General features: G+C 37.2%; 1 protein-coding gene across 10 annotated transcripts in view; it reads right to left on the minus strand.

Moving 5' to 3' along the window:
- The window catches only part of WDFY3 (WD repeat and FYVE domain containing 3), a 290,160-nt gene that overhangs the window by 179,582 nt on the left and 84,884 nt on the right, over positions 1-25,694 (minus strand). For 9 of the 10 annotated variants that reach the window (XM_049630817.1, XM_049630814.1, XM_049630815.1 and 6 more), the window contains exons 3-4: positions 17,795-18,005; positions 6,793-6,916 (exon numbers count right to left, since the gene is read on the minus strand). In XM_049630817.1, the coding sequence (XP_049486774.1) occupies positions 6,793-6,916; positions 17,795-17,974 (304 nt within the window). In that variant the 5' untranslated portion in view covers positions 17,975-18,005. Of the gene's footprint in view, positions 1-6,792; positions 6,917-17,794; positions 18,006-19,457; positions 19,661-25,694 lie in introns of all 10 variants that reach the window. The other variant, XM_049630812.1, reaches the window with a different exon arrangement.

Genomic DNA, 25,694 nt, shown 5'->3' on the forward strand with positions numbered 1-25,694 from the left:
TTACTGTTCAGGGAGTATAAAGTTATAGTTACATAAGATAAAAAAGTTCAAGAGAGCTCCTGTACAACATTGTGCTTAAAGCAGACTGTGTTATGCACTTAAAAATTTGTTAGGAGGGTAGATCTCATACATTTTTTTACTGCAATAAAAATCAATCAGAAAATAAGAATGGGATATATAAAAGTTAAGATGATTCAGAATGTACCTAGATAAAAATGTGATTTTTTTTTTCTAGAAAAAATCAAAAGATCAAAAAAATCTCCACAAAATCCCCATTTTTGATAATGACACTGACTGAAAGAAACTTCCAACACTCAAGACTATAAATAAAAGAACAAGGATTCCCACAGCCAGGGTTCTTTAAGACTGAAGAAGGAGATACTCCAAAACAATGCTTTTCTCCCTTACACATCAGTTAAGTCTGGCTTTTCTAACACTACTCCAATTCTCAATGCATTTAAAAAAGTAAATAACCAAACAGAAATCCTATATCAAAAATCAGTAAAATATTATTGAGCATCTCATCTGTAACAAGGAGTCTTCTAGGTGATACAGGGCTGAACACAAGAGACAATAAAATTAAATAAATAAACAAGTTACTTTCAGATGACAAACTTCTAGAGGAAGTACTTAAGATGACTGAATAAATGCTGGTATGGGGAGAGGATAAAGGATCTGGGATAGGGTGATCAGGAAAGGTTTCTTTTGTGGAAGTAAAATCTACAAAAATTGAATTGAATCTCAATGCAGTGGATTCTGAAGTTAATAAATTTCAAAAGTTTAAAACTAAAAATTATATGGAATTACATGATCTGGAAAAATAGATCTTAAAAATATCTGGAAAATAAGAAGTCATCAATGGAGGAGGAGTGCAGGGAGCTCTACCTATGTTTGCAACTTCCTGTAAGTCTATAATTATTTCAAAATAAAAAGTTTAAAAACACCTTGTGTAACTATTACTATATTTAACAATGATACACCTTGTACTCCATTTAAGATACTTTTCATTATGTTGAATACACTGAATCATTACAGGATTTAGGAAAAGAAATCTCCAGTGCAGAAAAGCGTTTTTCTATAAACATGCAGATTAGGTATTTAAAAAGACAGCAACAGAAAAGCGACCATAGTTACAGTTTGGGGAATATTTTATTCTAATCTAGGGATATTACTCAAGTAAGAAAATGCAATGACAAGAGTCAGTACAGAACAGAACAATTTCCCTTCATGTTACCTGTTTAAAATAGCTAAGAATGCATAAAACACACAAATCTTATATTTAAGACCAACTTCTCACTTCTACAGGAACAACTGAAATCAGGAAAGATAAAAAGGATGCAGTCCCACCGTGGGTGGAGAAGGGAGAAGACAGGGGTGGGAGGTGACCTTAAGCTATCTTACCACCTTTGACTGGACTTGCTTCCAAGACTGCAAGTATAATTAAAATTATCTCACTTTAAAATCTACACAGCAATTAATACAATCCACTATGTCTGAATAAGAGATTTAGTCTCTCAATCTAAAAATATTTTAATGGCTGTTGCTCCAAAGACCCCACAACAGGCTCCAGTTAAAGATGGAAGGTTGTGCACCTGCATTTATCTCTGCTCTCTCCCAAAGCCCCGCTGCTGTGGACTGAATTGTGCTCCCTTCTGCTCCAAATTCCTGTGTTGAAGCACTAACTCTGAATATGCTGGTATCAGAGACGGAGCCTTTGGGAGAGAATTAGGGTCAGACGCAGTCATGACGGTAGAGTTCTCTTGATGAGGTTAATGCCCTTATAAGAAGACACACCAGAGCTCTCTTTCTCCAGATGAGGCCACATTGAGAAGGTGCCATTTGCAGTCAGGAAGAGAGATCTCACCAGAAACCAATCATGCTGGCACTCTGATCTTAGACTTTCAGTCCCCAGAACTGTGAAGGAATATTTCTGTTATTTAAGTCACTGGTCTATGGTGCTTTGTTATGGCAGCTTGAGCAGATTAATACACCCACTAAAATGGTTATAAAAGGATTTTTCAAAAAGCCTAAACCCATAAGGACAAAGAGAATAGGAAAGATGAAAGCAACATTTTGGATACTAAAATAGCAGAGGGGTTAGTGGTAACTGACTTAGCAAACTCTAGAATCTTAAAGCAAGTGCAGGGAAAATGGAAAAGCAACTAAACTACAACAGAGCCCCAAGAGACTCAGGAACTGGTGACACCAGGTAGCTTTGGAAGCAGAGGTAAACATGGGGGAGTGTACATAGAAGGCTTGTGAAAGTTTGTTAAAGACCAGTGAGACCTCCAGATCCTACTATGTGGGCACCAGACTGGAGGTTTGTTCACTAGAAAGAGTGAGGGAGCATGTTGAGGGCTGGGGCAGGGGTGAGGCCACCACACCAGGCACAGCTGCAGGCTCAGAGAGATCAAATAGAAGCTTACACACTGAATGCTGAGGGTCCTCAGACCTTTCCCCTACTTGGCTTCTAGAATGCCGAGAGGCAGACATGTATCTTCCAAGTACAAACTGGACATTCCTCACTGGGGACTCTGCCTAGCTCGGGGGAGAAAGACAAGAGAACAACCTAGCAAGATCACACTGGCCCACAGTTTCAAGCCCCATCCACAACTGCAGAGCTACCCAGCAGCTTTCTATGGCTCCATTCTTACACAGGAGCAGATGGCCCAGGAAGTTCTCTAACCTAAAAGACAGACAAAAGCAAATTAACAAAAAAGGCAACCTGAAAGAAACAGAACTAAAAAGAGAATATATGAAAGAATAGCCATCAATATAAAAAGAAACTCTTAGGAATTAAAATTATAATGTCACACACACACACACACACACACCCCAAAAACCTCCATAGAAGGGATGGATGGAACTTTCTTAGCAAGTAGAGTCAAAAACCAAAAATATGAATAAAAGAAAATAAAATGAGAAGGACAGTCCTAGGGGTACATCTGACTAAAAAAGAAAACTGAGTGGAGGATATTATTACACAAACAATTCATGAAACTTTCCCAAAATTAAAGGATATGAATTCCCAGACTGCAAAGTCCAATGAGTACTCAGCATAATGTATAAGAATATCTGCTCCAAGGCATGTTATCATGACATTTTGGAATAGGAGGGCCAAAGAAAGGATCCTAAATGAGCTTTTATTTATATATATATATATATATATATATATATATATATATATACACACACACACACACACACACACACACATATATATATACACATATATATATATATATATGTATATATATAAAAGCAGGTCACAGAAAGAATCAAGAATCCAGTTAGCTTCAGATTTCTCAATAGCAGCGTAGGAGTCTAGAATATGAAGGAGAAATTATTTTTAAATTCTGAATATAAAATGATTTCCAACCTAGAATCTGATACCCACTGAAAGGGGGACACGATAAATGTAATGCAAGCTGCAAGATTTTGCAAAATGACCCTGAGAGTTCACCTCGGGCTGCCTGGAGAAGGATCCAGCTAAGACATCCCCTCCTATGTCCCCAAGGGAGTTGCTAGACCTAACTCAACTTCCCATGTCACTGGTAGCTTCCGCTCTCTTGGAGGAGGGCCTATAACTTCCCCTGGGCCCCAAAGTCTCCTGGGGCTAATCAGCTAGCATCTGCAAACAACTGCTATACAATCTAACAGATATTCAAATCCAGTACTCAAACAGCCTAAATCATAAGCAGTTTGTGTATTTCTTCACTAATAAGATTGCATTTGTGCTTGTACTTTAGAAATCCAGGGCCATCAGGGATCTTCCAAGCACTTTTTTTTTTTTTTTAATGTTTGTTTATTTTGAGAGAGAGAGACAGAGCATGAGCAGGGGAGGGACAGAGAGAGAGGGAGACACAGAATCCGAAGCAGGCTCCAGGCTCTGAGCTGTCAGCACAGAGCCCGACGCGGGGTGTGACATCATGACCTGAACCGAAGTTGGATGCTCAACCAACTAAGCCACCCAGGCGCCCCTCCCAAGCACTATTCTGTGACATAATGCAGGTGGCAGACTTGCTCCTTCTTTTCTCTTGCTGACCCCTGATTTTATAAATTTCCCCTTTCAGCAATAAAGCTATGTGATGTGTTGTTCTAAGCCCCAGTAACCTGAAAGGTTGTCAGTCTAAAGACATCACCTTTCTTGGTAAACACAAAGGAAAGCATCTTACATAGGAATAGTCAAAAATTTTTTTCACTCACGGGAACTTTAAAAAACAAAACAAAAACAAACACATATACACACATAAAACCCCAAACCAAAGATAACTCCCCTGCACTTTTCTTAGGGAGCTGCTGGGAAAGATGCCTTTATTAAGGCAAATTTTTGTTAACACAATTTTTTGTTAAAAATGAGAAAGTTAGTTTGAGAAAAAAAAGATGCCAGGAGATTCAGGAAACAGACGCTCCATCCCAAAGAAGTAGAAAGGCATCCCAGATGACGTGAGTGGAAACGTATGAAGGGCAGCTATGAGGCTGGCCTAGAGAGAAACTACCATGGGTTAAAGCAAGCCAGAAAGTTCTGGAAGAGCTATTTGCAAAAAAAGACGAAACTGACAGATTACCTGATGCTTTCAATCATATTGAGGGGAGATGTAGAAAAACATTTAGATATAGGGGATACATGTGTGATGAAAATTCAGAAAACTAGCAAAAAAAAAAAAAAAAAAAAAGAAAGGCAATTATTAACTTAGATGGAGATGGGAGGGAAGTTTTTAAGAAAAGAAACCACAGCGTACCATACGGCTCATCTTAAAATAGTGTTTTCAGTCTATACAAGATAATATTGATGTAATCAAATTATGACAGAACAATATTGGAGGGGTGGGTTTAGGAAGCAGGTAGGTACAGGTAGTGATAGGGAGCTTAAGAGAGTGAAAGCCTTATTTTCTTTTGTGGGAAATCAAGATGGTATCTAAATGTGAAAAAACAAGGGCTCATACTGTAAATGTACATTATTTAGAGACACAACAGGTAAATGTCAAAAAAAAAATTAAAATAGCTGAAAAGTGACTGAGAAATGGAGTTGAACAAGGACAGTGGAAGGGAGATCCTGTTTTCAGTAAACCTTTTAACTATCTGACCCTTAAAATTATGTGTCTGGGGGGGCCTGCGTGGCTCAGTGAGTTAACCCTCCGACTTCATTTCGGATAGGCCACGATCTCACAGTTCATGAGATCGAGGCCTGTATTAGGCTCCTCACTATCCACAAGGAGCCCACTTAGGATTCTCTTTCCCTCTCTCTCTGCTCCTCCCCCACTCGTGCTCTCTCTCCCTCTCTCTCCCAAAAATAAATAAACTTTAAAAAAACCAAAAACTATGTGCCTATATAATAGGCACATTATTTTTATTATTATTACTATAATAATATTTATTTTATTATATTTATATATATATTATATATATATTATATATATTATATATGTACTATATATAATATATATAATATATATATAATAAATATAATTATATTTATTATACATATTATTACTATTTTAATAAAAATAAATTAAAAAATAAGATTAAAGGGGTGCCTGGGTGGCTCAGTTGGTTGAGCATTTGACTCTCGATTTCTAGGTCATGATCTCATAGTTTCATGGGTTAGAGCCTCATGTCGGGCTCTGCACTGACCACGCAGAACCTGCTTGGGATTCTCTTTCTCTCTGTCCCTCCCCTGCTCGCACACTCTCAGTCTCTCTCAAAATAAATAAACTTAAAAAAAAAAGATTATATAACAGAAACATTACTGTTACTGTTGGAAAAATAGTAATTTGATGGGCTGAAAAGATAAATGATTGTTCAAGGGGACATTATAAACAGAATTTAAATTAATTTATCAGTCTAATATAATGCTTTAATAAGAAAGCTATCACTCAACCATTACAAAACCAAAATAACAAAATAAAATATTCTTGACAAACAAAATCAAGATAAAAATCGGTCACACATATTGCTAATTTAAAAAATGACTAATGGTAAATAACATCAAGAAAGTGTATTTTAATCATGAATAAAGGGATGTTACTCTCTGAAGTTTGAAATTACCTAATCATGAATAAGAATACTTATTCAGGCAGCATTCATAAAAAAGTTTACTGTATGTGTAGATCACAGGTTATAAAGGCCCAAAACAGTTTATGGTCTACTAGGAAGATAAAGACACACACACAAACACTCGTGGTGTTGAGAAACCAAGAGTAGCTCCAAACAGAAAGTTTTTTCTTTGATTAAGGGAGTCAAAGACATTCCATCAGAGAAGTATGATTTAATCCAAACTTCAAGGATGTAGACATACTGGGATGGGGGATGATTCTCACTTCTGGGTGAAGCATCATAAGAAAAGGATAAAAGTAAGAACACAGATATGTTTGGGACTATAAGCAGCTCGGTTTGGCTGATATATAGAAAAGAAAACAAGAAATAAAAAAGGCAGACTAAAAAAAAAAAAAAAAAAAAAAAAAATACATATGGCCAGATCCTGGGTTTGCCTTGAATGTCACCGTAGGAATTTGGATTTTGGTCAGAAGGAAACAGTATTGTTGGGGGAACGGGGGTGGTAGATCCAAGGACAATGGCCTTGAGTACAAATGCTCCACTTGGGATATGTTGAACCAATCAAAGCAGAGAGTGACTATGAGAATGGGAACAGAGACAGGGGATTAAATTCCACATGGGGTGGGGAAGGAAACTCACGTGGATAAAACTGGGTCAATTTTCTGTTTAATTTTAATAGCACTTTTTTACCAAACTGCCCATTCAAATAGCTTTTGCTGGTTTCAGTAAAAATACCTGTGGATTTGTTTGATGCTCTCCTTCGAATTTCTGTCACCATCAGTCGTGAGACTTGGGTTGTGAACTGCAGAAGGTCAGAAAATTTTTCTGTCATCGTATTTGGCGGAGCATTTCCAAAAACCTGGGATGAAAAAAATAACAATTTTACTGAAGCATTGTAAACTTTTGTCTTTCATTCTGTGCATTTCTAAGTGGGAATGACTTGAAAAATCAAGTCAAAAAAGTATTCTTACACAGCTACTTTGAATAATATGTTTAAAATACAGCTCTTTCAATAAATTACACCTAGCCACATTTCTTAGTATATATTATGTAATCTACTGAATAATTAAATAAATGAAATCTTAAAAAGCCAAAAGTAGTTATCTATAAAATGTGAATCAATCTTACTGATAAACTTTAGAAAGCATAATGTTTCTCTGGGGAGATCTAAATTAAAAATTTAGAGAAAAATGGCAAGGTTCTTTGATGGGGTACCTAGCATATATCAGCTGGTGAAAAGCAGGGATTTATCTACAGCTAAGTCCTAAGCTGAATACAGAATTCACTAAATTCATGTTATATATAGCTCAGAATTTCTAAATTCTAACCACAACAATTCCCAAAAGAAGATGGTTAGGAAAAAGACTAGAATAAAGAAAATGAATAATAAGGTCATGATATACACTTAATGAAATACATGAACTTTGGAATAAATAATTCTTAAAGATAAACCAGTGTGGGTTCAGCAAAGAGAACAAGAAAATGAGACCTGGATTGACGATAATAGGAAAAGAAATGGTATTATAATGGCGATATAACTGGATGTATCCTGAAATATTGTTTTAAAAAATGTTCTTTGGGGCGCCTGGGTGGCTTGGTCGGTTAAGCGTCCGACTTCGGCTCAGGTCATGATCTCACGGTCCATGAGTTCGAGCCCCGCATCGGGCTCTGTGCTGACCGCTCAGAGCCTGGAGCCTGTTTCAGATTCTGTGTCTTCCTCTCTCTCTGCCCCTCCCCTGTTCATGCTCTGTCTCTCCCTGTCTCAAAAATAAATAAACGTTAAAAAAAATGTTCTTTATAGCTAAAAGAAAATCCTGTCTTCTAAAACTATTATAATAGCTCTTCATTATAATACTAATCACAGTATTTTTTATTCTTAGCTGGTCAAATGTCACTACAAAGGGAGGGAACATATCTTATTCATCTTTGTATTTTACCTTGCCTTAATTTACAGGGATGTTCCCTAAATATGTATGTTCATTATGCTGTCCCCCACCTCCACACACAACAAATTCCAGAGAACATTTAAGTAGCATTGAAGGACACACAAACTATAACATAAGAACATAAACTAAAAGTAAGAAAGAGGGGCGCCTGGGTGGCCCAGTCGGTTAAGCATCTGACTTCGGCCAGGTCATGATCTCATGGTTCAGGAGTTCAAGCCCTACACTGGGCTCTGTGTGGACAGCTCAGAGCCTGGAGTCTGCTTCAGATTCTGTGTCTCCCTCTCAGTCTCTCCCTCTCCCCCTCCTCTATCTCAAAAATAAATAAAACACTTAAAAAATTAAAAAAATGAAAGAAAGAAAACAAGAAAATAAAGCCAAGCCTAGGAAATGGATGAGAAAAGAGAGACTAAAAATCTAGGACCAAAAGACCTCTATACTTGCCATGTTTTGGTCATAAATTTTGGTTCAAATATACAAAAAAGAAAATCTACTCAATAACATAGTTCACAATGCTCTTAGGTAAGAAAAACGTGTATTTAACAAAGTATCTCTATTTTCATACTCCAGTGTAAAAATTTCCTTCAAAGGATCCTTAAAAAAAAGATATAATTCATAACGTAATATTCTTATAACAGAAATATGTTTTCTACATTCTTACAACAGACACTATCCTTATAACCTCTCTCAAACTGAGCTGAACAAATCAATTTTACAAGACATACTTTTGTTCGGATATCTAAAGGCTGTTCATTAACTTGACACCAGAGTAATTTTACATTATCTCAAAGAACAAATAAACTATACTTTTCAAGACCTCAATACATTGTTTTTTCTGCCGAGATATTGATAAACGTAGTGTGTTTACAGCTAAACTGTGTCACGTGTAAGACCCATATTCTTTCACAAACTGGAGCCAGATTAGAAATTGAGAAGCCAAGGGGCACCTGGGCGGCTCAGTCGGTTGAGCATCCGACTCTCGATTTTGGCTCAGGTCATAATCTCACGGTTTGTGGGATCAAGCCCCAAACCTGGCCCTGTGCTGTCAGCCCCCAGACTGGGGTTCTCTGGGAATTTTCTCTTTCCCTCTCACCCTGCCCTTTCCTACTCTCTGTCTCTTCTCCACTCTCTCTTTTTCTCCATCTTTCCCCCCTTTCTCTCTCTCAAATAAACTTAAAAAAAAAAAAAAAAAAAAAAAGAAATTGAAAAGCCTAATGACACATGCTTTAAATTTAAATTTAAATAATGCAGAATAGCCATTCTACAGAGATGTATGTAACTGCTGTCTATAAAAATTATGTTTCTCAGGCAATTAGGCCTTTTGTCAAATTGACCTAAATTAGGCAAATATTTCTAAGACTCAGAATATAGAAATATATATTTTGTTCCTAAGAATTAAGAGCTATTTTATTCTGAAGAGTTATTAAGACAACTTCATAAAATAGATCATTGCTTAGTATAAGGATATGGTTATTCAAGCAGTCTTCATGCTAGGTGAATAATACATTGTTAAAAATGCAACTTACTTTTCACACGAATCCTGATTATTTGCTGCTTTATTTCCCTAAGAAACTTTTTCAAAAGATAGGTCTTGCTTGAACTGACCACTCCAAAATCACTATTATGGAAAAAGAGTTAAGTCTTATCTGCTAATCTGAAGTGAACAACTATTGCTTCTTTGACATAAGCAATTTTTAGTCTACTGATTCTTTCATTTATTCACTCATAAATATTTATTACTCTCCTACATATGTTTGGAGTCATGAGTACAAAGGTAAATAGAGAGTTGTGAATACAAAGGTAAATAAAGCAAAGAGGATTCCTGTGCCCATGGAGTTCACTTTTTAGTACAGGACACAAACATTAGGAATGAAAATTACACTGGTGATATGTTATAAAAGAAGTAAACAGGGTAATGGGAGGGGAATGACTGCCTGTTGTGGGGAAAGGCTGTCAGAGAAGGTCTCTCTCAGAAGAGGCTGACATGGTAGGGTGACACTGAATGATGAGACAAAGTCACAATTCAGACTGCCTGAGAGAGAGGGTTCAGGCAGCGAGAAGAGCTGTGGTAAGACCTCCAAGTGGATGCAGACTTGGGTAGGTGAGGAATTGAGAGGCTGATGAGGCTGGAATGTTTTTTATAAGATGGAAAATGTGCACTAAAATGCGTGCTACAGAGGATAGAATATGGAGCTGGGAGCCAGAGGAGGCCTGGGGTCTTCTCACCCACAGAAACTACAGGTCCAATTCTTCTGGTTCTCCATTTCCCCATCAGCCAAGGAAGAGAACTAAGCAAGAGACTGACAGGTAATACATTCAACTCAGAAGAAATGAATTCTACAACATACACGTGAGATTCATAACTCAGAATAAAAGAAACAAACAGCAGCGAGGAATAAACATGCCATCTAGTAAATTCGATAAAAAATAATACTTACCATGAAATGAGCATTTATAATGTGCCTAGCACTAGTCAAATACTTGACATGTAATGCCATTTAATCTCATAAAATCCTATACAGTGTCCTCGTTGTATGGATAAGGAAACTACTAAAGCTTAGAGAAGTTAAACAACCTAACCCAGGAGGTAGTGGAGACAGAATTTAAAATTAGGTCTGATTCCAAGCCATGTTCTTAATCGCTCAGTACTATGTTGTCTCAATTAAACTCCCCATGAACCCTATCACTGTCACTTTATACAGTTTCATCTTAGGAGAGGAACAGCATGCATAGACTCCTTTTCAGAAGAGTCATTTTGAATATCCACCTTGATTACAGAAAGTTTCCTGGCATTTCCTCACCTAAATATTTCTGACATACTCAGGGAGAACAAATTAATAGTGTTATTTAATGGCATGCACAAAACAGGAACACAATATATATTTGTTGCTGAGTGAAGTTACTCAAAAATGTATTAAATACGATTAATAAAAGAGAGGTTGGAACTTTTATAATGTTTTCTAAAATGGTGTTTTCTTTCCTAAACATATGTAATATCTAAAATTAAGTTACAGAGTAATGACCATCAGTAGTCTTGGAATAATTTCCGGATTTTAAAAATTAATACTGAAGATAAAATTGTATTATTTCAAATTGTTAATGACTCCTCTCATTAATATAAATAAATAGGAAAACACGTATATGCTCCTTATTTCTAAGAAGGACCAAAACTCAGGAGAAAAGAAACTGAGATGGCTCAGTCCCTTTGTCTCCTTTGGGATATGCCTGCCTCATGAGAACATGCACTCTTATCTGTTCTGCATGGGGCTTGTAACTGCCAAGTTTTGCCAACGAATGGGTAAGAAAATATAGCTATTTCAGATATGAATTTAGTAAATCCTTCGTGGCACAGACCTAAGCTACATTCTCCAATATCAACTGTATTGGTATTACGGTATAAGTACTAAGCTGTATATTTGTAAACACAAAGATGTAAAAATGTAAATAGTTCATCTGTCTGACTCCAGATCTCTCATTTGGTTCTAAACTTGAGTATTCTTCCTTTAAAGCCAATAATTCAAAAAGTAAAGGTCAGGGCAGCTGGGTGGCTCAGCTGATTAAGCGTCCGACTTTTGATTTCGGTTCTGGTCATGACCTTGCCGTTCGTGGGATAGAGCCACACGTTGTGCTCTGCACTGATAGCGTGGAGCCTGCTTGGGATTCTCGGTATCCCTCTCTCTGCCCCTCCCCACTCACATTCACACTCTCAAAAATAAAAAAAATAAAAGTAAAGCAAGATAAAATAAAAAGTAAAGGTCAGTTGTAAGGGATAAAAAAAGAAAAACAACATTCAATTTAGGTGCTTTTCAAATATAAATAATTCAAAAACAAGGGAAGTTTCTAAAAGAAGACCTAGTTAATAAAATTATATTTTAAAAGACAAAATGAAGTGGGCCCCTGGGGTGGCTCAGGTGGTTGAGCATCCAACTTCATCTCAGGTCATGATCATGCAGTTCAAGAGTTCAAGCCGCACATCAGGCTTTCTCTGCTGTCAGCGCGGAGCCCACTTCGGATCCTCTGTCTCCTTCTCTCTCTGGCCCTCCCTTGCTCACTCTCTCAAAAATAAACAAACATTAAAAAAAATAATAAAATAAAACCCACAATGACGTCTGATAACATATGCCATGGTAATTAACAATGGCAGTTAATTTTTAGAGGACTAAAATGTCATTCATTTTTGAATAGTTTAAACCAAGTATTTTCTCAATAAGCTTTTGTTCTTACGACTAAAACAGTTAATTATTTTTAAGAATGCTGGATAAACGTTATTCAGTTATTCTCAGACTCTGCCAGAATCTTTCAGATGGAGAGAATCCATGAGAGGGAGGACAGCAGCAGCCTCCTTGCAGGACTGTGATAAAGACCACAGGAGGCAGCTGACGACCTCAGCGTGAGCCCTGGCCCAGAAAAAGGACTCAACACATGTCATTTCTCAACGTGTGTCTCTTAAAGTCAAAAATCACATACTGAAATAACACTAGTGACCACGTTTTAAAAAAAATGATTCTGTAGATAGATGAATGCCCATGTGTAACAACATGGTTAAATTATTTACAATTTAGCACGAATCAAGCAAAGTCTCAAAAATTGATAGTATGATTTTTATTTATTTAATTATATATATATATTTATTTATTTTTGAGAGACAGAGTGAGACAAAGTGAGAGTAGGGGAGGGGCAGAGAGAGAGAGGGAGACACACAATTGGAAACAGGCTCCAGGCTCTGAGCTGTCAGCCCAGAGCCTGATGCAGGGCTTGAACCCACAGACCGTGAGATCATGACCTGAGCCGAAGTCGGATGCCCAACCAACTAAGCCACCCAGGCGCCCCAGTATGATTCATTTTTAGCAATCATGGTAGGAATTCTAGAGCCCTACTGAGCTCTTTTATCAAACCTACTTCTTAGCAATAGAGAATGTTCGTGTATAAATGGTTGAAATATGGCTATATATTTCAAAACTTAATGGATGGGATGTCTTATCTAAAGACAATTGTAGTTTGTTAATAATAATCCAACAAACACTGTTTATATATTTTTTAAATTGGTCACAATGTTCCAGAAATAACTTCCAATCTTTTCATTAGTTAAAAGCTGACTGACCTTTATGATATTTAAATCACTCACTGTTTTAGAGACATAAGGCAATGCATATCTATGTGCTTTTACTCAGGCAATTAAAAATTTTTGACTTGACATAGGTCAATGGAACAGAATAGAACACTCAGAAATGGACCCACAACTATATGGCCAACTAATCTTTGACAAAGCAGGAAAGAATATCCAATGGAAAAAAAGAGGCTCTTCAACAAATCTGGGAAAACTGGATAGCAACATGCAGAAGAATGAAACTGGACCACTTTCTTACACAGTACACAAAAATAAATACAAAATGGATGAAAGACCTAAATGTGAGACAAGAAACCATAAAAATCCTAGAGAACACAGGCAACAACCTCACTGACCTCAGCCTTAGCAACTTTACTAGACACATTGCCAGAGGCAAGGGAAACAAAAGCAAACATGAACTATTGGGACCTCATCAAGATAAAAAGCTTCTGGACAGTAAAGGAAATAATCAACAACTATAAAAAACAACTGTGGAATGGGAGAAGTTATCAGTAAATGGAATATCTGGTAAAGGGTTACTATCCAAAATACAAAGGAACTTAGTAAACTCAACACCAAAAAAAAAAAAAAAAAAAAAAAAAAATCTGTGAAGAAATGGGCAGAAGACACGAATAGACACTTTTCCAAAGAAGACATCCAGTTGGCTAACAGACATGAAAAGATGCTCAACATCACTCATCATCAGGGAAATACAAATCAACACTATGATGAGATACCACCTCACACCTATCAGAATGGCTCAAATTAACAACACACAAAATAACAGATGTTGGCGAGGATGTGGAGAAAGGGAAAACCTCTTGCACTCCTGGTGGGACTGCAAACTGGTAGAGCCACTCCGGAAAACGGTATGGAGATTCATCAAAAATGTTAAAAATAGAACTACTCTATGATCCAGCAATTGCACTACTAGGTATTTACCCAAAGGACACAAAAATACAGATTCAAAGGGGTACATGTACCCCGGTGTTTACAGCAGCACTATCAATAATAGCCAAACTATGGAAAGAGCCCAAATGTCCATCGACTGATGAATGGATAAAGATGTGGTATGTATAATGGAATATTACTCAGCCATCAAAACAAATGAAATGTTGCCATTTGCAATGATGTGGATAGATGCAGAATGTATTATACTAAGCAAAATAAGTCAGAGAAAGACAAATATCATGATTTCACTCATATGTGAAATTTAAGACACAAAACAGATGAACATATGGGAAGGGGTAAAAAAAAAAAAAAAGATTGAGAGTGAGAGAGCAGGAAACAAACCATAAGAGACTATTAACAATAAAGAACTGAGGGCTGATGAAGGGAAGTAGGTGAGGGATGGGCTAGATGCGGGATGGGCATTAAGTAGGGCACTTGTTGGAATGAGCACTGGGTGTTTGTTGTATGTCAGTGATGAACCACTGAATTCTACTCCTGAAACCAATATTGCACTATATGTTAACTAAAATTTAAATAAAAATTTGAAGAAATTTTAAATTAAAAATAAAAATTTAACTTGAAAGAAATGACAAACATAGGACACAAGAGAACAGTCTAAGCAATACAGCATCTCAAGTCTACTTTAAAAAAAAGACAAAACACAAATATTTATATGATTCTTCCAGTCTAAGCCTCATGTGGGCTGGCTGTAGAAGCCTAACTGATGAAATACATCAATACATATGTAGAATATTACTTATTAATTTATGTTAATATCCGAGAATAACAACTGTCCTAACTATCCTCCACATTATCATCACTTTGTAAATGTGTGTAAGTCTGAGAGAAGGAAATAACCTCAAACTATTCAGTGGGCAATAGTACAGGGCACTGAGGTAAAACAAAAATAAAAAGATTAAAAAAAAAGAAACAAACAACTTCCCAGAACTGATTCCAATAAAAATTAATGACTGTTACCTCACCAGGGCTTGAAAAAATGGCTTGTCCATAATCAGTTCTTTCCCTTGTTTTCAAAACAGCTATTTTAAACCTTTCCCCACTTCTCCTCGTGTTCCTATTCTACCATCTCCTCCCTGCATCATTCTCAGCCTCTTATTTCATAGATTAAAAAAATGAACATCCTCTAGATGTATTAATGTTTGCACCCTCTCTTCTATTCTACCCAACCTGATGGGTGACATGTGAACTGATCTCACTATGTTCCTCCTTGTACTCCTGCCCTTCTGCCTTACCAGCCCAGCAAAACCTTAATCCCAATAAACAACGTACCTGTCTGCCTCCTCTACTTTTACTTACACACCTGCTACTGAGTACCTGCAAGAGAAAAATCACACACCCACAAGGATAAGATCCAGTACAAATTTATCATCTCCAACTGTTACTGGACCCTCAATATCCTTCAATTCTTTTACTATCCCTTTCAACTATCTCTCTCATTTTCCTTCATTATTATTCCAAACCATCACACTTTCCTTAAGCCCAACTCAACTTACTCCAAGTCTCTTAACCGACCACATCTTCTGTTGATGACTACAAGAAATCAAGGTCATCAAGCAAGATCTTATTCAACTTCCCACCTCCTTAACTACAATCATATTCACACCCAACAAGATGTGCTCTCCTCTAGAATGAAATAAGTATTTTTCTCTTGCTGAAGACTCACCTGTCCCCCCCCCCCCCTATAATTTGACTCCATGCTCTCCTCCCTCAATCAATTTCATTCTTGGAATTTTCCAAATTTCCTCCTCTGCTGGTTTCTCCCCTTCTCTTTACGAACCTGGATTTCCTCCATCTTTACAAACAAAGCAAAACACTGAAAACATCCAGAAAAAACCCACCCTTTTGTAGCCAAGTTGACGTCCATCTATCTCTTTTGTTCTCTCTTTTTTCAAATTTCTATAAGCCCGGTATATTATTTACTGTCTCTTTTCATCTTCCATTCACTCCTCAACTCGCTGTTTTCTGGCTCCACCATTCTAGTAACTTACTACTCTCTCTTTTCCTATATTTACCTTTTGAACTCCATAATCACCCCCTCCTGATCCCTTTTGTGCTGACCAGCTCCTATTCTGTATTCTTTATGGGTTCCCCTCCTTTCATTAGACATTCGTACTCTCCATGATTCATCCTTAGCCTATTGCTCTTCTCACTTGGCATTATAAGCCATGAGCAATCTCTATCCCCTTCCAGGGTTTCAACTACCCCATCTGTGCCAGAGTCCAAAAAGCACATATCCAGCCAAATCCCCTACCTGAGCTTCCAATTGCCTACTGAATACATCCACGTGGGAAGCTTGCAAATAGTTCAGACTCAATGATCCAAACTGAATCTATCTTTTTAATCTTTCTTTCTCAACTACTGGGAAAAACATTCACCCAGTTTCCCAAATTAGAAAGCTAGGAGAGAGCTTGCCTTGGTTCCTTCTACTCTGATTCTATTGCTTAAAATACTTCATTGGCTCTCCATGCCTCCAGGAAAAAGTATTAGCTCCTAATACAACATATAAACCCATCATGACAAGCCTCCTATCAATCTTGACAGTCTTATTTTGGCTCTTCCTCACATAAAATCAGTTTCTTCAACTCGTTATAGATGCTGGCACATATTAGAATGTTTGTTGCCTTTCATCTTAACTCATACGTTAGCCTCTTACACTAATTACTTTCTTTGTTAATTTAGCCCAGTTAATTCCAATTGCGCTAATGCTTATCTTTTAATGCCTCATGAATCACATCACATTCTTGAAGGAGACTTCCTTCCCCAGATCCCCACATACTTAAAGACAACTTTCTTTTCAGGGGTGCCCTTCAGTGCTAAAACAGCTAAAGGTCACAGCAGCATTTGGCAGCGCAGAGTGGTGGGGCATCTAGAAGCCCTATGGAACCACCTGACCTTTTCAACCACGTACCTGTATACCTTCAATAAAAGTTTAAAAATTATTATTATTATTATTTTTTTTAATTTTTTTTTTCAACGTTTTTAATTTATTTTTGGGACAGAGAGAGACAGAGCATGAACGGGGGAGGGGCAGAGAGAGAGGGAGACACAGAATCGGAAACAGGCTCCAGGCTCTGAGCCATCAGCCCAGACCCGACGCGGGGCTCGAACTCACGGACCGCGAGATCGTGACCCGGCTGAAGTCGGACGCTTAACCGACTGCGCCATCCAGGCGCCCCTAAAAATTATTTTAAATAACCCCACCAAGATTGCTCCGTATAATCAACTTGACAAAATACATTTAAAAATTAACTCTATTTAGAGTCCCTAGAGCCTACATCTATCCTCTTTCAAAATCTCTTACAGAAAACCTGCCAAACAACAAAGCAAACTGAGATGATTGTGTAAAGTATACAAAACACTTGGGCAATTAATTACACCATTTGGTGCAATAAACCATCAATTCAAAAAACAATGGAAATAACAAGTAGTAATTTACAACCTATCCCTCTTCCAACACTCAACCCAACCATTATAAGAACATTTTACAGAATGCTCTGTCTTCCTTTTATCTATTAGAACTAAATGGAGTTCACTCTGACCAGGCCTCAGATCAAGTCGCATGGCTTGAAAGCAAATTGAAAGGAAGGTATGAAAACATCAAGCTTCTTAAAAACTCATTCTATTATTTTCTTCCTACCTGTAATTTATTAGAACCTTGAAATTTCTGGAGTGCCACCCAATCCTGGAAGGCCTGGGCTTGGCAACCTGGACCTACCCTGTTAAACACTGGCAGCATCATGTACAGCTTCTCCTCTTGTTCCTTCTGAGTCATGTGCCGGGGAGGGTGGCACAGCTCAGTGAAGAGTCGGCGGAGGTGCATCAGTCCTAAGGCATTGTCTTGGGGGCTGCACTCCTCCTGCCTCGGTCGCCCCATGATCCTCTTCACCATGTTCATCTTGGCTGGTGGGTGATAAACTCTTCTAATTCTGTGGGAAGAAGTTCATACACAAAGTGTCATCATCTTGACCAGGTCAAGAGCTTAGAAAAGGCCAGAAAAAACACAAAATTCTATTTGAAAGTTCTCTTCTACTTCTTTAAATAGAAAAGGTAGAGAGGCAAAGGTAATTTTGATGTCTCCCTGACAAATTAGGAATCATGGCACCCAATATTCCTACTGGCTTTGACACAATTTATACAAAATGTAAAATATTAATTGAACAAGTATCAAATGTTTCCAATTAAACAGTCATTATGAAGCACAACAAATAAAGGGATCACATATCTTACTACTAATATGCTGTTTAATAGCTGAGTATATATAAAAGAATGAAGACTAGAAAGTTCACCCTCACCTCAAACATCAAAACAACAATGAAACCCACCCCTCAAAACATGAAGCTTTTTATTTATTTTTAAGTTTATTTATTTATTTTTGAGAGAGAGAGAGAGAGAGAGAGAGAGAGAGAGAGAGGGGCAACAGCCCAAGTAAGCTCTGCACTGTCAGCGCAGAGCCTGACGCGGGGCTCAAAGCAACCAATCGTGAGATTATGACCTGAGCTGAAACCAAGAGTCGGATGCTTAATTGACTGCATCACCCAGTCAATTGAATCTACTGAATCTAGGTCAGTCAACTGAATCTACTTTTAATTATTTATTTTTTTTTTTCTATATGAAGGATTACAGTTTGGGTACCTGTTTGAAGAGTCTACTTTGTTACAGTTTGAAAACATGCAGATTAAAACAAATGATATCCCAATATATTTTACAAATCATAAGACAACAGTAAATTTTTTCATATAACTGAAGACCACTTTTTCAAACCGTACTTTGAAACCCTTTGGCAGGTCATGTTAATTCATTTAGTGGATCGTAATAAGCATTAAAAAAATGAAACAGAAGAACACATATAGTATGGTTGATTATTATTCCATGAAACTTATTTTAGGTAATTCATGCATACCAAATCACAACATAAAATGTATCCCTGGCTAGAGCTGCAGTTAAAAAATAAATAAAACAACCGCTGGGTTAGAATATGTAATAGAATCAATAACACTAAGCATTCAGGAAGAACTATCAGCCCTTTTCAACTACCATGAACTGCGCCAGCAATTAGCCAATTTCAGACACAAAAACAGGGCATCTTACAAAAGAAACCAGGAAAGTTGGGAGGACACTATGAATATACAGAACTTAGATAAAAAGCAATTTGCTTTCTAATCTGTAGAAAAGCAGGAATAGCCTGAAGATTAATTTTTAATTTTGCTTCATAACCACATAAGCCAGTAGACCATTTCTTAAGGAATGAAAGATTACTGCAAGGCTAGAGCTTTACTTACTAAACTTCTGTCCACTGATTTTTAAAACTCTAAGAACTGGCATCTTAAACATGCTTGCCCCTGAGAATTTTGAGTGAATTCCATATTGGCCACGGGTACCTGGTTATGCACTCTAGCCGACTGCAACAGGAGGCATGGGGTGACTCATATTAGGTGAGGAGTAGACAGACACTGCCTAGAGAGCTCTGCCGAGGGCTCATCTGTGTTGAGGGGCTGCTGTGCAGAGAGCACTCAGTATATTCTGAGGGGTCCAATCGTGGGGCAGGGTGCTAAGACACACAGGCAAACGGCCAAGAGAACCTCTAAACCACAAAATGAAAAACAAAAGGTAGTTTAGTTCAAAGCTGTTTAACATATTTCATTCTTGGAAAATACGTAAGTCCTCCAGTTATAAAGATTTCAACAAATATATTCAAATAGCCTATGTGGTATTTACAGTCCTGGAGAGTCCCAGAACAAAAATAAAATTTGAAGTAAATTATAAAACTTATGGTAATTAGCTAACATTTTAGATTATGCTTATCTCTGTTCTTTTTCCTTAGCCCATATCTAGAGTTCAATAATCTGGACAGTCCTGGCGAGGATTTAGGAGATTCACGTTCCCCTAACACTTCAAAAAGTTTCTTTAAGCAAAAGATCCCAGCTTTCCAAGGGATCCATGTCATTTTTTAAAAAGTCACATAGTACTCTAAATTAGAGCCTCCAAGCACTTTCAGACCTTCTCCTTTGCTCTTCATTCTAACTTAAGCAAGTGGATGGAAGAGAGGATTAACTCCACCTTTAAGCAAGGCCCTGAGACAAGAGCAACTTGCTCAAAATCTCACAGTAATAAGGAACTGGATGAGAATCCATGCCTCCCACCTCCCGTTCAAGTACCCTTCCGGCTTACTCATATTCACGTGCCTATTTTAAATTATTCAATTCTTGGAAACTGACACTCTAGCATGTTTGTTTATCACCAAGCAGCGGTTACAATGGGAAAGAAATCTTTGATTTTTCTTAAAAGTCTAAACTAACAAACTTTCATTAAAAAAAAAAAAAACCCACACTATCACATAACGACCAACATTAACTAGATGCAATAATGCTATTGTACTGTCTCTAAGATTTATCTGATACAAAAGGATATACATCAATCAGCAAAGTAGGTTTACTGGTATTTCTCACTGAGATAATTGCAGTAATGGAAAACATTCAGATTCCTCTTTTTTCTCCAAACTTACCAAGAAACACTTAAGCATATTAGATTGCTGGTTCATTGCTTTATTTCCACTCCAATATTCATATTTAAAGTAGCATTCAGACCAAGAACTATCATGTTTACAATACTCCTCAGCAGTGAAAGACTAAAAAGAATAAGCATTTTTCAGTCAAACCTGTACAAACATACCCGTATGAAATAGGTAACTTCAGGTGAACCCCCTTGAATCCTGGGTTTCTCTCATTTGTAAAATCTTTCCTCACAGCCTTTTGGTTATGCATACTAAAAGAACTTCATTTCTATTACGTGCCAAGCACATTAGTTACACTCAACAATTCTTTTTTCTTTCTTTATAGCTTAATCACGAAACATTTAATCCTTTTCATTTACATTTTTAGTTACTTCAGCAAGGAAGGAAAACAGTTTAAGCCTTTACAGTACTAGGTTTTAGAGATTTACACAATGATAAAACATTAACAAAATATTTATTCCTTTGTTAGATGCTCAATAAGAGGCTTATAAAGTAATATAGAAGAGATGCAAAATATAATAATAGTAATAATAATAATAATAATAATACACCACAGAATGATTATTCTGGAGGTAATGTTATTAGAGGTTTTCAAAATATTTATAAAGATTATTCTTTATAAGAACTGGTTTTCTAATACAAACCCTATTTTGTTTCACAAGGGAAAAGTGTTTGTACTGCCATCCTGCCAACAGGGGGTTATTTAAATAGCAATGAGATAATTACTGCAATGAGCCCAGACAGTATTTCTTATTCTAATCTCCCATGTTAATGCTTGAAAATCCCAGATACTTTAACCTTCTCCCCACCCCCCACCAAAAGTCTTTAAGAAGTCTGCCATTATTTAAATTATAGAAGGGTATAAAACAAAGAAATAGCCTACATTAAAAAAAATATATATTTGTCAAGTAACTAGCTGCCTCTGAGCAGCTCAGCTAAAAGCTTAAAATAGCTTTTCTAAATAGCCCCTTAATTCCACAAAAGAAAAAACAAATATCTCACATTGCTAAGAGAAATCAAAGAATTACTAGCAATTTCTCAGCTTTTTATTTTGCTCTTAAACTTTCTGTGGGAAAAAAACCTATTTTTTTTTTCTTCACTGTAAAGAGTACAAGCAAAACTTCTTACACTTTCGAAGAGTAAAGGACAAAACTTGGAGAGGTTCCCCATGAACTGGGTCTATAACCCAACAATCTAACATATATGTACACTGAAAAAGATCTATTAAAAAAAAAAAAAAAAAAAAAGAGAAAAAGACCTACAGATACAGTCCTAAATTAGAATTTAACTTTTCTGCCTGTTGGAGCATTTTTTGCCTTACAAGGACACTTGTTATCAGATTATAGCCTCATCTGTAAGATATTATAAGGTCAGCGACCTCACTTATATGGCAAAATATAATTACTTAAGACCTATTCCCAATATCCCTTCATCCTTCCCAGCCCATCTGTATACTCATCATCCATACACATACTGGACAATTTCTCAAAGCATCTTTTTGCTGTGCTTAATTTTCTCTCTTCATAGGCAAAAGCATATTCCAAAGTCAAAAGCAACTCCCATCCATTTAAGAACATTTCACATATGATTTCCAAGTACAAGCAGCCATTTTTGACATCTCCCTGACACCATTCTTGAACCCCTACTTCTCACAGGCTGCACTGCTGTTTTGAGAGCTCCAAAGGCAAATTTACTCTAATAGTTAAATGGCAGTTGGAGTATTTGATATGATGAATCCAGTGTAATTAAATTATATTATGGAATAAATAAATAAAATAAATTTTATAGGCTGACCTGAAATCCCCAGCACTCTCTGAAAGTGTATTTTCATGCAAATTGCATTCTGAATTTTGTAAAACACCCACAAAAGTATATAGCACGATGCTTCTGTAGTTGAAGGTTGCCTAATACCAACACATTTTTGCATTCTACATACCTCCACTTAATTCTAGTACAAGCCAACAGCTCTGTCATCATTTACCAATATCCTCAGTGGATGGCACAGTGCACTGACCTCAGCAGCGAGATGCATATTAGCAGGTCCCAAACCTTCAGGGCCATAACCCTAAACCTACCACCACTAGGAATTTCTCTACTTCTCAAATTTCAAATTGTGAAATCTCACTCTAAGATCCTAATTTTCAAAACCTCTGCCTTTCTCACCCCCTAAACCTGTGGTCTCTACTGAAAATGATACACGTCAGAAAGTCATTTACATAACAAAAGGAAGAGGAATGTCTGAGAAGGAATAAATAAAGGTAAAATAAAATTTTATTATTCTTTTTCTTAATTCAAGTATAATTAATATACAGTGTTACATTGGTTTCAAGTATACAATATAGTGATTCAACAATTCCATACATTGCTCACCAAGATTAGTGTACTGTTGGGGTACCTACATGGCTCAGTCAGTTAAGCATCCAACTCTTGATTTTGGCTCAGATCATGATCTCATGGTTTGTGAGCTTGAGCCCCATATTGGGCTCTGCATTGACAGTGTGGAGCCTGCTGAGGATTCTCTCTCCCCGCCCCTCCCCTGCTTGTTCGCACATGTACTCTCTCTTTCTCACAAAATGAATAAACTTAAAACACACATTTAAAAAAAAAAGATTAGTTGTACTCTTGATCCCCATCACCTATTTAAAGTCTTTTTTAATGTTTATTTTTTGTGAGGGAGAGAGAGACAGACAGCAAACGGGGGAGGGGCAGAGAGAGGGTAACAATCCGAAGCAGGCTCAAGGCTCTAAGCTGTCAGCACAGACCCCAATGTGGGGCTGGAACTCACGAACCGTGAGATCACTACCTGAGCCAAAGTCAGATGCTCAACCAACTGAGCCACCCAGGAACCCCAATCCCCCTCACTTATTTAACCCATCACCCCTACCTCACCTCCAGTAACCATCAGTTTGTTCTCTATAGTTATCAGTTGGGTTTTTTTTTTTCCTTTTTTCTTTGTTTTGCTTCTTAAATTCCACATTATGAGTGAAATCATATGGTATTTATCTTTCTCTGACTTATTTCATTTAGCATTATATCCTCTAGCTTCAACCATGTTGTTGCAAATGGCAACATTTCACTCTTTTTTAATGGTGGAGTAATATTCCATTGTATATATACACCACACCTCCTTTATCCATTCACTTATGGACAGACACCTGGGTTGCTTCCATATCCTGGCCATTGTAAATAATGCTGCAATAAACAAAGGGGTGTATATATCTTTTCAAATTAGTGTTTTCATTTTCTTTGGGTAAATACCTACTAGTGAAATTACTGGATCATATGGCATTTCCAGTTTTAAGTTGTTTGAGGACCCTTCATACTGTTTTCCCTAGGGGCTGCACCAGCTTGCATACAGTGTGCAGGGATTCCCTTTTCTCCACATCCTTGCCAGCACTTGTTATTTCTTGTGTTTTTGATTTTAGCCATTCTGACAGGTATGAGGTGATATCTCATTGTGGTTTTGATTGCATTTCTCTGATGATTAGTGATGTTGAGCATCTTTTCATTTGTCTGCTGGCCATATGTATGTCTTTGTGCAAACATGTCTACTCATGTGTCCTGACCATTTTTAATTGTATTATTTGTTTTTTTGGTGTTGAGTTGTGTTAGTTATTATGTTTTGGGTTTGTTTGTTTTTTTAAGCTTATTTATTTTGACAGAGAGTGCAAGTGGGGGAGGGACAGAGAGAGGTAGGGAGAGAGAGTCCCACACAGGCTCCATACTGTCAGTGCGGTGTCTGCTGTGGGGCTCAAACTCACGAAGCATGACATCATGACCTGAGTGGAAACCAAGAGTTGGACGCTTAACTGACTGAGCCACCCAGGCGCCCCTATATATTTTGTATATTATTAACCCCTTACCAGATACAGAATTTGCAAATATCTTCTCCCATTCAGTTGGTTGTCTTTTTATTAAGTTGATTGTTTCTTTTGCTGTACAAAAACTTTTAATTTTGGTGTAATCTTTGATTATTCTTAATTGATCTAAGAATTGTTTTTAAAATAATAATAGTAATACTGTATTGTGAATTAATGAGATGAATGACAGCAATCTCATAAAGGGACAGGAGGGAGGAATTAGGAATAATGTAGTAAGATACCTGTATTATACCTTAATAATAGTGTTACTTGTAGGCAGATAAAGATTGGTAAAAAATTCATACTCTAAGGCAACCACTAACTTTTTTAAAAATAAAAGTAATTGATATGCTGAGAGAAGATAAAAGGAAATTATGTTAAAACCAGTTAAAACTAGAAAAGGCAGAAAAGAATGGGGGAAACAAAGAACAAATGCAACAAAGAGGAAAATTAAAAATATGACAGATATTAATCCAACTAGATCAATAATCACTTTAGATCTGAATAGTCTAAATGCACCAATTAAAAGATACAAGGCTATCACAGGGGATTAAAAAATACATCCCAACTACATGGTGTCTACAAGAAAGTCACTTTTTTGAAAAAAATTTTTTTAACGTTTATTTATTTTTGAGACAGAGAGAGACAGAGCATGAACGGGGGAGGGTCAGAGAGAGAGAGGGAGAAACAGAATCTGAAACAGGCTCCAGGCTCTGAGCAGTCAGCACAGACCCCGACGCGGGGCTCGAACTCACGGACCGCGAGATCGTGACCTGAGCCGAAGTTGGACGCCTAACCGACCGAGCCACCCAGGCGCCCCAAGAAAGTCACTTTAAATGTAAATAACAGTAAAGCCTTCGATTGCAAGTAAGTTGTTCTGTGAGCATCCCACAAGATGAGCCAACATTTCTAATAAATTTTAACTTGACAAATGAGCGATGTCTTGCAATACAAGTAGTACAAGATGCCAAATGTCACATGATCACAACTGAGCCAATGGTTCTTCTCTCTTTCACTGTGGGATTGTGGGTGATATTCTCCCATGCTCAGATGCTTGGTTATCAGGCCATGGTGTCTGGCAGAAATCAGTGATTTTTCAGAACACTGGAAGGTGCCCACAACTGACACTGGTGTACTTTTTGTCACTTCAAAGCACCTATGGACACTCTTTTGCTTTTCCATACAAGAATAAGCTTAGGAATGCTTTGCTTCATTCTAGGTCAGGCTACCTGCAGGACACAGAC

Source organism: Panthera uncia, chromosome B1 (assembly GCF_023721935.1).
Source record: "Panthera uncia isolate 11264 chromosome B1, Puncia_PCG_1.0, whole genome shotgun sequence".
NCBI classification, from domain to species: Eukaryota; Metazoa; Chordata; class Mammalia; order Carnivora; family Felidae; genus Panthera; species Panthera uncia.